Here is a 17,407-nt window from a genome sequence, read left to right as displayed (position 1 = left end):
TTGACTGGAATGTGCAGGTCAATAGCAGCGAGACCTTCAGATGAATCTTAAATGTTTGGGTCAAATCTGTGAAAGAAAGCTAATGGAATTACTCATTTAATGGAGCCGGTAGTAGAGCAGTCGAGCAGTGTGGCTGAAGCCCAACACCTTGAAGACAAAGAGAACAGTGAAGAAAATCGGTCTCATTTTATTAAGAATGGTCTGTATTCAAACATTGTTAAAATTGTGTCAGTACAAACATTTGTTTAAGATTAAAATAAGGAGATCACAACATCACGCTCTGAAGTAAACAAGAGCTCTGCGGCCCCGGAGCCAGACAGAGGGAAACAAAAACGTGACTTTAGTGACGACTGTAGCTGAAGAGGTGACTCATGACTAATTACACAATGACATTATTGTGCCCCTTGGCTAGGCTAGAGATGCAAAGATGACGTAAATTTTTTTTTGCTGTTGCTAATTTTCCTCTTTTCATTTTGTTCATGCTCAGTTCATTTTAGCTGAAGCACCATGAATAAGAGAAAGACAGAGCAATAGAGAAAATCTAAATTTTACTAAAAACAGTTTGTATTCAAATGTAAATATCTTTTGGATGCCATCAAATGAAATTACTTGCTTGTGTGCTTTTTTTTCTCTTCTCCTTTTCTGCTGTATCTATAGGGCTTAAATCAAATATATATATATATATATATATATATATATATATATATATATATATATATATATATATATATATATATATATATATATATATATATATATATATATACACACACACTTGCCTGTGCAGAACAGAAATATCTGTCTATTTAATGAGTTAGCTTGCATTCTGTTTCTTTTTGAATAAATGTTGTGATCCCAGCGGAGGACTTTTGATCCCATAAAGCATAAAGTTTGACCCTATCCAAAACCAACACTGAAACAGAAGCTGAACACATCTTTACATTAGGGCCTTTCACTTTAACAGCCTTAAAAGGAGTTTGTTGTCATCCCTTTTGTAAATAAATCCCTCTAAAATTAGCTCACTGAAATACTATAATGCAACATTTGATATAACATATTGAAAATGCCATTGGGAGAGATCAATGCATTGCATAATGATTCATTATGTTCAAAAGAGCCTAGTTTATGTCCTAGTTTATACTGTATATTATTATATATTTATATTGTGTTATGTTGTTTTGTATTTTTATATTATTTATCATAGCATTCTTAATAGATTGATTTTACCATGTGACACTGAAGACATTGCCATCATAGGGATAAATATTAGACAGGACAAGACAGTTATTATAAAATATAATATTTAACAATATTACAGTTTTTACTGTATTTTTCATCAAATAACAGCCTTGGTCACCGTAAGAATGGTCTTTCAAAAACATTAAACATGCTTATCGACCCCAAACTTTTACCCTACACTAGCCTGAACTGTAAAGGAATTAAACATCCATTTGAGCATTTTATTTTCTTTTTATCTTGAATAATGTGTTGATTTTAGATGTACTTTTAATAGGAGCGCTCAACAAGGTCATGTGCTACAATCCAGAGATTCAACACTGCATTTGTTTTATCACAATTTATCGTACAGATACAGCTTGTTATACTAATTTCATATGCTTTCAACATACTATTCAGCAGGGGAAAGATCCAACAGAGCTTGTTTAAGTGCAAGGAAGAGATGATTCATAGGTTATTTACAATATCTCACTTTTTTTTTAATGAAAGAAAGAAAGAAATGACAAACATGCAGCTAAGTCTCTTCTTAATACTCCAAAGCAAAGGTCAGCTGAATAACTAACAGCCACATTAAAAAAAAAAAAAAAACTAGCTGTCCCTAGACTGAGACTTTCCTCAGAAGATAAGAGTAAGAGTGACTTCAAGATGTTCTTTCACTGTCATTTAGCCTCAAAAATAGTTCTATCAAGGTTAGAATGACCTTGTGAATGTCCCTCGTGGCCATTTCAATTTACTCCAGGGCACACAGGGGAAGAAATACATATTGTGTCTTTCCCCTATAGTTTTCAATCAAGCCAAAGTTAGTGGCTGGCCATTTATAACTTTTGACACAAGGGCATGACCACCGTCATGAGAAGTGTACATTTCAAAAAATGTCACAAGTGAAAATGGGTAAAATAAGTTCATGTGCTAAAGGAGTGAGTCAGCAAAATTTCACTCCTACAGAAGATATTGCAGCGAGTGCTTTGTGTTCATCCACAATATCCATTGTCATGTTATCAATGCTGTCAGCTCCTCTGAACGTCCTTGTCACATGGCAGTGTGTCACTAAAACAGCATGTTTACAAATGTAGGGGGGGAGGCAAATCATAAACATTATGTTGAGTATTTTTCATTTATCTTTTCTGACATTTATATTTTGCCAGGGTTCTGTGTGGGCAGAGCCTTAGGATGTTATTTGAATAACATTTCTGCACCATTGCCTCTCCCAGCCCACTGTGCATGTGACCACTGACTTGATACATTGAAAATGTCACTGGAAGTGGAGGAGGTTTATAAGCTATAGGACTAGCTCTAAAGAATTAAACATCTGGAGACCCATGTAAAAGATGTTTGGGGTGACATAAGCCAATTCAATTTACCAAAGGAGGTCTGTATCGATAGCTGAAGTCATTTTATTTGCGTTAGGTTTTAAAGGAACAGTTCACCCAAAAAAGAAAATTTGCTGAAAATATACTCACCCTGAAGACATCCAAGAAGAAGAGTATGTTTCTTATTCGTAGCAGATTTGGAGAAATTTAGTAGCATTACATAACTTGCTCACCAATGAATCCTCTGCAGTGAATGGGTCCCGTCAGAATGAGAGTCCAAACAGATGATAAAACATCACAATAACATCACAACACGACTGTAGTCCATCAATTAACAATTAACAATATACTGTACCAGTCTATAATCCATAATAATGCTTCCTTTAGTGTAAAAGCCCATACCTTTGGACCTTTCACATCAAAATATATCAACATATTTGTTTAGAACTGTTTTAGGCTGTTTTGGCTTGTAAATGGTGCTTGTTGTGTTTTTATCTCTCTTATGATTCAGATAAAATTACTTTTTTACTGAAGCAAGAAATATTATGAATAGAGGACTCATATTTTGGCTAAAAGCAATGGTTTGAAGTTAAAAACGTCTTAACGATTGGATTTGTTTCTTACAAACACGCAGCTTCACGTTTGATTTGATTCACAGGATGTTGATTGATGGATAGGAGTCCTGTGGATTATTGTGATGTTTTTATCAGCTGTTTGGATTCTCATTCTGATGGCACCCATTCACTGATCCACACTGTAAAAAATGACTGTGAATTTAACGGTAAAACACTGTAAAAATGCTACATTAAAAACCTGTTAAATGGTTTACGGTAAATTCCCCTACTATATATGGTGAAAAACTGTATTGGACTTTACATGTAATTTTGTAGTAAATGACTGTGATTTTAACGATAAAAAACTGTGAAAATGCTACAGTACAAACCTGTTAAATGGTTAACGGTTATTTCCTGTAAAATTTACTATGTTTCTTCTTATTTTTTTCTTATCTGTTATGTTTATTAGGGTTGTATGTTACATATAATGTTGTTAAATTAATGTTTATTGCATATTTCAGTTTAATGAGCCTCACCATGATGGTGTTTAGTGCTTGTGTGAATGACATTGTGCACCTTCTATGTATCTTATTATTTAAAAGCTGCTTGTGATGGGCTATGTTTCATCATGTGACTTTCTCATCACCACCTGCTTTTGGTGGTTACCAGTGTATTACAAAGGTACAAAACAGATTTCAGTACTTCAATAAATTGGTATATTATCAGTTAAATTATGGTATTAAACTGTACATTTAAGGTAAAACCGTTAAACCTAAAAAGGTGTTACCGTATTTTTTACGGTATAAAACCATTAAACCTAAAATGATGTTACCATATTTTTTACGGTATAATTCTGGCAACCACAGCTGCCAGTTTTTTACCATATATTTTATGGATTATTTTTTAGAGCAAGTGATGTAATGCTAAATTTCTAATTATCGCCAAAAAAATAAACTCATTTACATTGTGGATGTCAATTTTTAATTTTTGGGTGAACTATTCCTATTAGGCTCTTTAAAACATTTGAGAACAAACATAAGGGTTTTCATTTTTAATCACTTAAACTGGTTTACGGGTTCTAATTTACTTTTTAATGCAGCGTGGCAAGGCTGCAGTATTAGAGGAACAAAGGCCCCATGGGTAATGGCCTAGCTGTGCCTGAGGCAAACTGATCATTGCGTACTCTCTGCATCTCTGATACTAACCGTCCCTGACATTTAACACACGCTTTATTATCTGAGTGCACATATTTGAATGCTAATTAAATATTTTTGGCTTACCTGGTTGCCAAATGAAAAAGAATATAACCCTTTCAGGGAGGTTGCATTATATTGTCATACTAACTTGTATTTAAATTTCATGTTTATTTTTGTTCATGACTTTGATAAATTATACACCTGAACAGTGTGTGGTTAACCCCGTGATTTTTTTCTTTGCAACCTCATGAAAGAGCCCCATCCCACCCCAAATCCAATGATTCAAATACAGTCCATTTTTATGATCTAGATTTATGTTTTATTTCAAGGTATTTCCAGTCAGTCTATGTCATATAAGAAAACTGCTGAAAATAAATAGAAATGAGAAATGGTTTCACATTACATTTTTCTACATAAATGATCTGCTGGATCTTGACATCTCTGTGTGCTTACAATCCCACCACAGCTACCTGCTTGGAGAAAGGTGGCTTTCATCATGTACAGTAAAATAAAAACCTTTTTTTGTTTGTTTTTGTTGTTTAAGGGCTTTATTATTTAATGCACACAGCTAGCCTGAGAGTCCTTGTCGGAATCCATCCAGTTGTATATGCACCAAGATTTTTTGTTGTTGTTGTTTTGTTTTGTTTTTGTTTATTTGGTTGTTTTTTTTTTCTCTTTTTTTTTCTTTTGTGGTGGAAGCAGATAAACAAATACACAAGGACAGAGCTCTACCTCTTCTTGTGCTGTACTGTCCCGCACTGGGTCCGTTCGTATTAATGCCTTTAGAGCAGTTCTTTAACAATCAATATCTGCATGTTAGCATCCGTTAAACAGCATCGTTCACTGTCTAATACATTTGCATTTCAAGATCTTCTTGAATGCGTTCTGGAAGTCTTTGTTAAAGTACGCGTATATGATGGGGTTCAAAAGTGAGTTGGAGTATCCGAGCCAGTTAATGACCGCCCTCAACCACTCCGGCATGAAACAGTCTTGACAGAAAGGCAAAACAAGCGCCACGATGAAGAAGGGCAGCCAGCAGAAAATGAACGTGCCCATAATGATCCCCAGAGTCTTAACCGTTTTGCGCTCTCTGGCCAGAGCCATTTTGCGCTTCGCTTCCGTGTTTTTCTCGTTTCTGCTCTCGAAGCACGGCTGAGGGTTGTTGGGCAGGCTCAGGTGGTTTCTGGAGACGGTCTGAACTTCTGTAATCTCGAACGACTCTCCGTCGTCCGAGTGTTTCAGCCCTCCGTTTACGCATGAGCCCGGCTGCGGCTCCACGCTTCGCCTCCAAGTTTTGCTCACCTCGCCGATCGCTTTCCTCGGGAACAGCGCCGGAGACACAGCCAGGCAATTATCCGCGATTTTAGCTTTGTCGGTTTTCTTCACGGTTTTCCTTATGCGAAACCTCGCCGCTCGGAATATCCGCCCGTAGAGGACCAGCATGAGGATGAGGGGGATGTAGAAAGCTCCAAAAGTTGAGTAGATGGTGTACCCGTGGTCTTGGCTGATTGTGCACGCGTCGGGATCTGCCCGGTCCTCTGGTTTCCTCCAGCCCAACATGGGAGGAATGGAAATTGAAAATCCTATTAGCCAAGTTAGGCTGATCAAGATAGCCGCTCGTCTTGGGGTCCTTTTATTCACATAGTCTATGGGATCGGTGATGGCCCAGTATCTATCCAAAGCGATTGCGCACAGGTGCAGGATGGAAGAGGTGCAGCACAACACGTCTAGAGAGATGAAAATATCACACATCTCCTGTCCCAAAGTCCATTTGTTCAGAACCTGATACAGGGCTGCCATGGGTAGCACTAGAACCGACACCATGAGGTCTGTGACGGCCAGGGAGCCGATGAGATAGTTGGCCACATTCTGAAGCGATCTCTCCAAGGCGATTGCAGCGATGACACACGCGTTTCCCAATATGGCAAACAGAATTAACGCGGCCAGGAAAAGCGAGCCGATTATTTGGTAACTCAAAGCAACTTCGCCAACTGCCGTCGCGTTCCCGCTCCAGTCTTGGCTTTCTGTGGTGTTGGTGTAACCCTCCATGGTGAGAGCGGTCACTCAGAGTCCCACGCGCCGGTCACCTCGCTGCTCTGAAGACGCATGGCGGGCTCCGGGCTCAGGAAGTGCCGCACGCTCGAGCTGCTATCATTGGCGCCCAGTGACGAAGTGAATTCATTTATACGAGTCGTGCTAAGTGCGTCAGAGATGGCTGAGGAGAGGTTGGCGCGTGCACTTTGCAGAGCGGCCGTGCAAGCTTTACAGCAGGACAAAGTTGTCCATTCGGATGTGCAGTGTTCTAGTACAATATGTTTTGAGATATTCAACAGTTGCAGTTATGAAAGTTGCGGCGACAAATTCAACAACGCACTGCGTCTGTTAAATTATTTCTTAGTTACTTGTTTTGCCGACAAAGGCACATTTTCTGCAAACATGTTATATGAAAATCGATTTTATTTCCGCACACAGCCATCTGAAACGTTTTTATTTGTTTATTATTGTTTTTCAGTGAAAAAGGTCTTGCATTCTTTCAACAAATTAGATTTTCGTTGCAGATAGTCAGCTTGAGATCTAAAACTTGAGACAAATTCATGCGTCTAAGTTTAATTGTTGGAAATAAAGATAATTATGACGAAATTATAAAAATACAGTGCATATAGCTAGATCTAATGAATAAATTACAATAAATTAAAAATGTTTATACACATAGTGTAATAGGCTATTATATGATCATTACACTCTAAAAAGCCGTTACCTGCAATTGTTGCCTTAAAGAGCTATTTTTACCTGTTTTGATTAATAAAAAATGACTTTTGCTTGTATTAATGTACTTAGGTTGATTCAGTGATGCTAAATAATATTTTATATATGTATATATTGGAATAATAGGCTACCAGTTAATTTAGAATCATTTTTAGGATACCTTTTTTTTCAATAATATATCATGACAGTAATAATGTTTTGAATATCACAAACAAAAAAACAAAAATATTTGATGATTATGAGAGTTATTGTAATAGTGCACTCTATAGTGTAAAGGCCTATGACTTTCGATGCAGAGATTCATCGGGAAAATGCACTTTCAGCACCGCGGACAGTTCCATGAGTTCCCCAGAACGGAAATCTGCTGCCATCTGGTGAGAACATGGCAAAAAGATTAAAGAATATGAGGACGTATTGTGGAACGAGACCCCTCTTCCCAACGATTCAGATCACTCTTAGCTTCATGCAGCATAGGATTTCCTTCTCCCACCTCATTTAATACTAAAAAAGTGCTAGAATATAAATAATATCAATGCATTTTTTTTTTTACTATGGCTATCGCACAGCCGATATGCATGATTAATAATGAAAAATGTGCGACAACGTGCTTACGTAACCTTATGTAATGCCATTCAACTTGTATGTGTCTTTGAAAAGTTGTGAGAGGTGTAAAAAAAAAAAAAATTAAAAGAAAAAAAATAAGCTCAACGAAAGTATATTCAAAACTGTGCAGTGGACAATTAGAGAGACATCACCATTTTACTCTTTATGCCCTTTACTCTGGAGGACATAAGCTAAGACATATGTTTGTCACATTTAAATATATTATTATTCAATATTATCAAAAATATTATTATTATTATTATTATAAACGTATTCATTTGCTTTGTTTGCCATTAAGAGTTAAGATAACTTTCACTGTTTTACATGCATCTTTTATCTGTTTCCATCAATGAAGTTGAAAAAATTCAATATTCAATAACAGAATAATTAAGATAATATCATAATTGAATAATCTATTAATGTTTTAATTTTGCATTAACTTATAACTGATTTCAAATTTTCTTGAAATTACCTAAAAAAATCCATATTAACAACTATTTTGTTATCTAATATAAAATATTATTACATTTTAAAAAGATGTAATTAAAATATATATATACATTTTAAAATATTTTAATATGAATGAAATATTAAGAATATATTAATAATTATATTAATATAATATTTAATTCAAATTATAATTGTTTAAATAAAATAATTGTTTAAAACTTGCCCTTCTAACTTAATGACTGTATGGGGGAAAAAAAGAAAAAGAAAAATGAAGCGTCAAGTAGAAGTCACACATGCAAACTGTAAAAAATTACCACAGATTTCATTTCAGTCAGCGTGACTGTCATATTCCCATATGCTGCCAATTGTTCAGACAGAAAAAGAGCTGACGGTGTCTGTTGAAAAAGGTTGGTCTAGTTATTTCACCTAATTTTGCCACCATTATAACACAATGCATGCATTGTAGGTTATTTGAACTCTATAGGCCCCCAGAGACAATCGGGTCGCTGAACTGCCACTATTTAGGGGGCTTTACCTTTGTCAACATTGCAAAATACCCCAGGGGGCCAGTATGTTCCTGCTCACCTCTTCAACAATGAACTCAAATGTTTCCTGGCCTGCTGTAGAGTTGGGCACAGTGGGGTGGGGGGTGTTTCGGTTAAACAGTAAGTTTTCCAATCTGAGATGGACTCACATGGAGAAGAGGACCTTGGGCGCACGGCGGAGGCCCTGTGTTTGGAGGTCAGGCCTCTGCAGAAGGCCAAACTTGGAATCAGACTAGCTCACAGGAAGACGTTCAGTCTGGACTATACAAATGCCCACCGGGAGGCTCATTACAGGGGGCAAAACTCCCCAAGAGGATACTCTAATCTGCACTTTCCAGACTGTGATCTCCAGGCAGGGCATATGCTGAGGTCCACAACCAGCCAGCAGGCCTCCACTTCCCCATGCCATAGGACAAGCCCTCCTCCCTATAGCAGGACTGTGATGCTTTCGAGGATGTCTGATCTAGAACCTGTTAGGTCGGATATTATTAGAGGCTCACGCATCTCTCGCGAGGATCAGGAAGCGGGCGGCTCCTTCAACCGCAGAGCTCCTCTGATGTCTCTCAGCAGCTCTGAGGAGGAACAGGAGGCTGGAGAACAGGCTGGCAGAGCTCCAGCAGGGCTCAGTGTGGCTTCATCCCTGCTTACACCCACTCCCACTGGGGAATGCAGCCTGTTTAAGAGAGAGAGGAAGCGACTGAAGAGCCTGAGGAGAAGACAGAGGAGGAGAGAGCTCTGCAGACAGAGCCAGCAGCAGGAGAACGTGCAGGTGAAACAGAAATGCAATCAAGCATGTATTTACACACTCAGACATGCTGTCTGAGCTGTAATAGGACCAAAGCTTTTCTGTCAGAATATTAGCTCTTTTCAGCTGCATTTCTAGAGAAGCGAACACTGACAGCAAATGAAGATAAGAAAAACTTATTTGCAACTGTTAAGTCTCTGTTAAATGTGATACGAATGAAAAAGTCAAACAATGCAACAAATTAAAGACAATATTCAATGAAGCTGTAATATTTTCTGTCAGTTTACAGCCAAAGATTAAATTGTTATAGAATAAATAACTTACTTAACTCTAGTTAATAAATAAAATTGATTTAATTGATTTATCATCAGCTTTTCAAGTGTTGATGAAAAAACGAATCATTAAATAATTATGTAAAAATTTAAATAAATTATTTTATAATGAAAACTCAAAATGAAAAACTTTGTTTAAATGAAATATTTAATATTTTATTTCATTAGTTTATGTTGATGCTGCATGTTTATGATCTATATTTGCTACATATTTTTTACAAGATCTTACATATATATATATATATATATATATATATATATATATATATATATATATATATATATATATATATATAGCCCAGAGATTCCCCAAATTGTTTTATTTAATATAATACCTATATACAGTAAATGCTGGTATTTATAAGTAATAAATGTTTACTGGCTTGGTTAAAATGGAATCAGGGGACTAGTATTACTTTTATGATAAATATAAAACCTAAAACAAGACAATGCAAATAAGTAAAAAAAAAAACAAAAAAAAAAAAACGTTAAAACAGGACAATGCAATTGTCACCCAGAAAAACACCAAACTAGTAAAGGACAAAGAGCTGGATGAGAGTAAACCTAGAGGAAAACAAGTAACTTTGATTTGCAGAAATTATAATAATATTAATATATTACTTTTATGATTTTGCTGCTGTGTTTGTCTATTTTCTTCAAATATTTTTTTTCAAATAAGTCTTTCATGTTGAGGTTTATTTTCTGATAATGGTCAACTGGCTGTACAGTTGTATATTACATATATTTATATATTCTTATGCTGTTCATTACTTCCTTTTTTCTCTAGCACATTATAAACCTGAAAATGATCACCCACAGAACATTAATTCAGAATTGATCATTTTCCAGCAGAGGGCATCTTTCAACAATCAACAGGTTCTGCATTAGTGATTCTGAATTCACTGATGAGCAGTAATGCTCACTCTATCAATGATGTAAAATAGCAATTAAAACCAAATTAAAGGTTTAAAATGATTGTAAAAATTAAAATGTAGTTCTCTTCACAATCATTTTGATTATCCTTTAATGCACCCCAAAGTGTCTCCTATGAAATCAAAACCCACAGAAGACAGCTCTTAGAAAGTGCTGGTCCTATAATTCCTGGTTTTGGTCTGATTATTAGTACTCAAATGCAGTAACATCTTTTGCTCCTTCATTTGTCAGTCCACAGTCTAGAAGTGGGGTGGGTTGTGATTTGGCAGATGAAGTAAGGACCCTTCGTAATACAGCGACGAGAAAGAGAAGTCCTACATTTTAATTTCTCTGGTAATAATTCTGGTTGTAGGCTGTATATCTTCCCTTTGGAGTGCACACACTTCAAGCGTGACATACCATATCAATTAAAACACTGTAAATGCTCTCATATCCATTTATCTAAAAGAGGATGGGTTTTGACTTTATTTTAGGCACTAACAGATTCCATGTGAGATGTTGATGTTAGGATTCTGGTGTCCACAGGAAACGTTTCTGGGTTGTCAAGTGGGAGGTGGAGGCTTTTATGAGATGTGTATTTTGGTGATAATGACACACCTAGGGAACAAGGGGCATGAGCTCTGGAGGTCCCCATAGGTGGGAGAGCTGTGATTATGCAGACAGGCCCTGTGCACCAGAGGAGTCATGTGTGGGACACAACACCCCTGAGGGCTGCCTTTGACACAATCCAAAACAGGACAGTTCAGGGAATCTTACTGTGTGTTTGACAGTCCAACAAGTCAAGTCAAAACACTGTTTATATGAGCCATCAGCATAACACTGTAAGCGATGTTCCCTTGTTAAGGTGAAGCTCAGCAGATTGTTGAGTTTAATAGCAGCACTGAGTCATCTCTTCTGCTCTCTCACTCTGCTGAAGAGCTCTACAGGGAACCCATCTAGCAGTAGTGAGGATGAGGAGCTGCCTGGCCGGGATCGTGAAGGCTATATCTGTGCTGTGTGTCTAGATGTCTACTTCAGTCCCTACATGTGCCATCCCTGCAGCCATGTCTTCTGTGAGCCTTGTCTGCGGACGCTGGCCAAGAGCTGCCCCACCAACACACCCTGTCCATTGTGCAGAACCACCATAACACATGTCTTCTTCCAGAAAGGTTTGTTTTAGAAGAAATCAGAAGTGATCTTTTTTGCAAATGTGAGTAGTAGTACTAGTAGTAGTAGTAGTAGTAATAATAATAATAATAGTGTTGTAATTTTCAGGAATCTCTTTGGCAAAAACATTTGCCAAAAACATAATTTGTTGTTGTTACTGTTGTTGTTGTAGATGTTGATGATGATCTTTTTGGGAATTTGTCAAAGAAGTCACCCAAGAGTTGACTAAAATAAAATACAATAATAAAAAATAAAAAATATTTTAAAAAAGCTACTAATATATTTTCTATAATTTATTATTATTATTATTATTATTATTATTATTATTGTTGTTGTTGTGATTCATCAAAAAGCAGCTTTGCAAAAGCAGCAAATAATAATTAATTGTTTATTATTTATTATTGCTGTGATTTTTGTAATCATATTTGGGAATTTGTCAAAAACAGCTAATAATCATAATTTATTTTTCATTTGTTGTTGATGATGATGTTTATATATATATATATACAGGTCCTTCTCAAAAAATTAGCATATTGTGAAAAAGTTCATTATTTTCCATAATGTAATGATAAAAATTAAACTTTCATATATTTTAGATTCATTGCACACCAACTGAAATATTTCAGGTCTTTTATTGTTTTAATACTGATGATTTTGGCATACAGCTCATGAAAACCCAAAATTCCTATCTCAAAAAATTAGCATAATTCATCCGACCAATAAAAGAAAAGTGTTTTTAATACAAAAAAAGTCAACCTTCAAATAATTATGTTCAGTTATGCACTCAATACTTGGTCGGGAATCCTTTTGCAGAAATGACTGCTTCAATGCGGCGTGGCATGGAGGCAATCAGCCTGTGGCACTGCTGAGGTGTTATGGAGGCCCAGGATGCTTCGATAGCGGCCTTAAGCTCATCCAGAGTGTTGGGTCTTGGGTCTCTCAACTTTCTCTTCACAATATCCCACAGATTCTCTATGGGGTTCATGTCAGGAGAGTTGGCAGGCCAATTGAGCACAGTAATACCATGGTCAGTAAACCATTTACCAGTGGTTTTGGCACTGTGAGCAGGTGCCAAGTCGTGCTGAAAAACGAAATCTTCATCTCCATAAAGCTTTTCAGCAGTTGGAAGCATGAAGTGCTCCAAAATCTCCTGATAGCAAGCTGCATTGACCCTGCCCTTAATAAAACACAGTGGACCAACACCAGCAGCTGACATGGCACCCCCCAGACCATCACTGACTGTGGGTACTTGACACTGGACTTCAGGCATTTTGGCATTTCCTTCTCCCCAGTCTTCCTCCAGACTCTGGCACCTTGATTTCCGAATGACATGCAAAATTTGCTTTCATCCAAAAAAAGTACTTTGGACCACTGAGCAACAGTCCAGTGCTGCTTCTCTGTAGCCCAGGTCAGTCGCTTCTGCCGCTGTTTCTGGTTCAAAAGCACACGCCTGTGCACGGTGGCTCTGGATGTTTCTACTCCAGACTCAGTCCACTGCTTCCGCAGGTCCCCCCAAGGTCTGGAATCGGTCCTTCTCCACAATCTTCCTCAGGGTCCGGTCACCTCTTCTCGTTGTGCAGCGTTTTTTTGCCACACTTTTTCCTTCCCACAGACTTCCCACTGAGGTGCCTTGATACAGCACTCTGGGAACAGCCTATTCGTTCAGAAATTTCTTTCTGTGTCTTACCCTCTCGCTTGAGGGTGTCAATGATGGCCTTCTGGACAGCAGTCAGGTCGGCAGTCTTACCCATGATTGCGGTTTTGAGTAATGAACCAGGCTGGGAGTTTTTTAAAAGCCTCAGGAATCTTTTGCAGGTGTTTAGAGTTAATTAGTTGATTCAGATGATTAGGTTAATAGCTCGTTTAGAGAACCTTTTCATGATATGCTAATTTTTTTGAGATAGGAATTTTGGGTTTTCTTGAGCTGTATGCCAAAATCATCAGTATTAAAACAATAAAAGACCTGAAATATTTCAGTTGGTGTGCAATGAATCTAAAATATATGAAAGTTTAATTTTTATCATTACATTATGGAAAATAATGAACTTTTTTCACAATATGCTATTTTTTTGAGAAGGACCTGTATATATATATATATATATATATATATATATATATATATATATATATATATACACACACACACACACACACACACACACACAACTTTAGCTAATAAAAAAGAATGATAATAATATTTTTATCATTTATTGTTTTGATTTTTTTTTTAATATTATTTGGGAATTTGTCAAAAACAGCTAATAATAACATCATTATTATTGTTAAATATTACTGTTGTTATTATTATTAATAATAAAACATGTTTTTTTTTCTCTCAAAAGCTCAAAGAAGCTCCATAAATATGCTAACTAAAAAATGTTTAACAGAGTGTAAACAAAAAAGTTTAGCAAGGAAAGAAGCAATGCTTAAAATGAAAGAACATCAAAAGAGGGAAATGGGCAAAACAAAACAAAAGAGCACAACAGATCTCTTCACTTTGTAGTCCTGAAACCCTGAAGACAATTAGAATTTACAAGCAATCGATTTCCTCTGGAATTTCCTATGGGTTTAGATAGCAGTTTAGATTTGTGAGTAAAACGAGGTTCAAGAGATTTTCACATTATTTTCAACGACATAAAATACGCACAGTCATACCTCAGCCTGAGTTTTTAAACCTTTATGTGCTTTATAAACATAAGTGGCTAACAGGTTGCTACATAACAAATAGGAGAGGCTAAACAGACAAAAAACCCATTAGAAATTCCCAAGAGAACACATGTTGCATTAGCCTTCTGGGATGGCCTTCAAACAGTTCTGTAAGACAAAGATTAACAGTAAGGAGAGAAGAAGTACTGTGAGAATAGAGCTTAAGCTCAGATCTGAGGGAGAAAGTTCATGACAGTGTATAATCTACTAACTGAAGTAGACTTGAATAAAAGAACCTGAAATTAATGGCATGTAAGGATGGAGGAGCTCAGAAAGATGGGTCGCAGAAGGTGAAAAGGAGAATTTTGTACCTTAAACTATATATTTATTGACTGCTATTTGAATATACTGTAGTCTGCTAATAGTTTTGCAGAGTAGTGCAAAGAAAAGAACATTGCAATAATCAAGACATGCAATGATAATGCTTGGACAAAAGCATCTCTATGGCTAAGGATGTGGCAGAGAGATATGTTATGAAGATATTAAATGGCAATTCTAATAATGGAACTAATGTAGGCTTCAAATGTAAGGGAGGGATCAAATGTAACATCCTTCCCTCACATTACAGACCTTTTTAGTGGGATTGAGCACAAGAGTGAGCGCCTACATTTTTCAGACACTTTGCTTCTGGAAGTACTTTTACCATTTATGTTGTCCATAGGGATTTCAAAACATTTTAACCAGCTCTGAGATAGAATTCTTTTCTTTTCTTTTCTTTTCTTTTTAATAAGAGTGTTCTGAATATATTATGGCATCATGTACACTGTAAAAATTATTGTGAATATATTTACAGTAGTTATATTGTGTATATATGAAGTTTTACCACAGTAACTTTCGACTTCAAAGTTTCATGTTTAATGCAATTTGTCTTCTTAATTCTTTGTGAAATTTACTACCAATTTCTCAGTGAAAATTGTTTCAAAATTATTTTCACTGTACTATAGTCTTAAAACGTTAGAGATGGAGAATTATTAAAAATCTGTTTTCTTAATGACAAAATGAATGGGATAAAATGAATTGCACTCTATGGTTTTTCACAGCAGTTGAGCAGACATTTGGATCTTATATTGATTTCAAACACTCAAAATGACATGAACTATGACAGAATCTGATCTGAGAAACAAGCTGTATGAGATATGATAAATACATTTAAAATGAGAATGGGTTTTCTGGAAGTGATACACATGAGCACACTAATGATTCACAGATAAATAAATTCACACATCCCACTCTTCACAGAACTGAACCATATAGCCCGTACGTTCTTCCCAAAGGAATACCTGTCTCGGAAGCAGAATTTCCAGAAAGCGGGCTGTGCAAAATGGCCTCTTCCGAGCTGCCGTAAACTGTTTCGAATTTTTGGAGGTAAAACTATTTTTACATCTGTTCCACTTATTTTCCCTTCAGATTCAGTTGTTATCCTTCATATGATAGTAATGCTTACTGTTCTTTGTCTTGCTCTTTTTTTCTCTCCCACTCTCTCTTTCTTAGGCTTTCGAAGGCAGGCAAATCCAATCGGCAGTCGGCAGTTCCCTCACGGGGGCTACCGGCTTGATGCCTTCAACTTTGAAGATGATTCGCATGGCTGGCGATTTGACATGGACATGGTGATCATCTATATATACTCCGTCAACTGGGTCATTGGCTTCATTATCTTCTGCTTCTTCTGCTATTTCTTATTCCTCTCTTTTTAAAAAGAAAGCACAGGGAAGCTGTCTGCGGTGTTTCAGATCTACAAAAATACAAAAGTCGGCAAGAAGAGAATCACGCACTGCAGCTGTTTCTGGACTATGTGTAGGAAACACCATCCAGTCACAGAGAGAAATTAATTCATGCAACTAAAATTCCAGAGTGTGATGATCCATTTACTGTAAAGATGAATCATGATTTTTGAGTTTGTGGTTTGCCTGATATCTGTTTGCTTTTAAACAGAATTTTGGCTGGCTGCGAGGAGAAGCTTTGCATGGATAATCACAAGTGGACTGTTCATTTCACTACAAGTTGTATTCACATGCTGTATTTTCATGTGAATAAACTTGTAAAAGGTCTTCTTAGAGGTTTGTAAACTATCGACAACTACGGGTCAGCTTCTAAACTATTCATAAAATGTGCTGAGAATAATAGCATCTCATTTGTTTTTAACCTTTATTGCTTGCTTTTACAGCATTTGTAAATTTGCCATAAAGGTTCTTTGTCTGGTCTCAATACCTAATACTCAGTTTGTTGTTAGATAGACTTTTGCAACACAATATACTGTATATATATATATATATATATATATATATATATATATATATATATATATATATATACATATAATCTCTCTCTCGCTGCACATGATGAGGCTACAATTTGTTATTTGTTCCATAAAATTTCATAAAATTTGATTGAAGATATTAAGGACCTGAATTTATTGTTAAATGCTACTGTCAATTGGTCACAGATTGTTTCTGATGATGAAAATGATTGATGTTATTATTATTTTATATTCAATATATAAATTTTATACTCAAGTATTAATTTAACTTATTTTATTTATTTTATTTTTTTTTCTTTAAAAAAAAAAACATGAAGCAGCAATAAAAATCTTTTAGCATTGGAAATCTTTTCCTGCACTTGAATAAATATTTCATGTTGAAAGCATGAAGTATCATCCTTTGGAAACTTGTCCAGCCCATGCTGTCTTGTTCTACAACATGTTCTAAATGTGTTGTCAAGACACTCCACGTCAGTTCTACAGTATTCATCTCATGCAAACACGCACACACACACGCGCACACACACACACACAGTATCTCCAATGCAGTGGTTTCTAGTGATTTGGCTGAGTACAGCAAAACAGGCTGCCATTAGCAACTCATCCAATATTAAGTCTAATTTTGCCA

At 36.2% G+C, this 17,407-nt stretch overlaps 2 protein-coding genes across 2 annotated transcripts; one reads left to right on the top strand and one right to left on the bottom strand.

The window, feature by feature from the left end:
* Positions 1-4,538: 4,538 nt before the first annotated feature.
* On the bottom strand, positions 4,539-7,092 carry LOC109068602 (5-hydroxytryptamine receptor 1A-alpha-like). Its single transcript, XM_042729951.1, has one exon. The coding sequence runs from the start codon at positions 6,343-6,345 to the stop codon at positions 5,137-5,139; it is 1,209 nt and encodes a 402-aa protein (XP_042585885.1). The 5' UTR covers positions 6,346-7,092; the 3' UTR covers positions 4,539-5,136.
* A 1,279-nt stretch (positions 7,093-8,371) lies between these two features.
* LOC122138251 (E3 ubiquitin-protein ligase RNF180-like) lies at positions 8,372-16,761 on the top strand. Its single transcript, XM_042729950.1, has 5 exons — positions 8,372-9,429; positions 11,587-11,818; positions 15,762-15,887; positions 16,014-16,129; positions 16,221-16,761. The coding sequence occupies exons 1-5, from the start codon at positions 8,800-8,802 to the stop codon at positions 16,362-16,364; spliced, it is 1,248 nt and encodes a 415-aa protein (XP_042585884.1). The 5' UTR covers positions 8,372-8,799; the 3' UTR covers positions 16,365-16,761.
* The last annotated feature ends 646 nt before the right edge of the window (positions 16,762-17,407 follow it).

The sequence above is a fragment of the Cyprinus carpio genome, chromosome B8 (assembly GCF_018340385.1).
Source record: "Cyprinus carpio isolate SPL01 chromosome B8, ASM1834038v1, whole genome shotgun sequence".
Lineage (NCBI taxonomy): Eukaryota > Metazoa > Chordata > Actinopteri > Cypriniformes > Cyprinidae > Cyprinus > Cyprinus carpio.
Note: the sequence above shows the minus strand (reverse complement) of the source record. Positions and strands in the feature narration are given on the sequence as shown.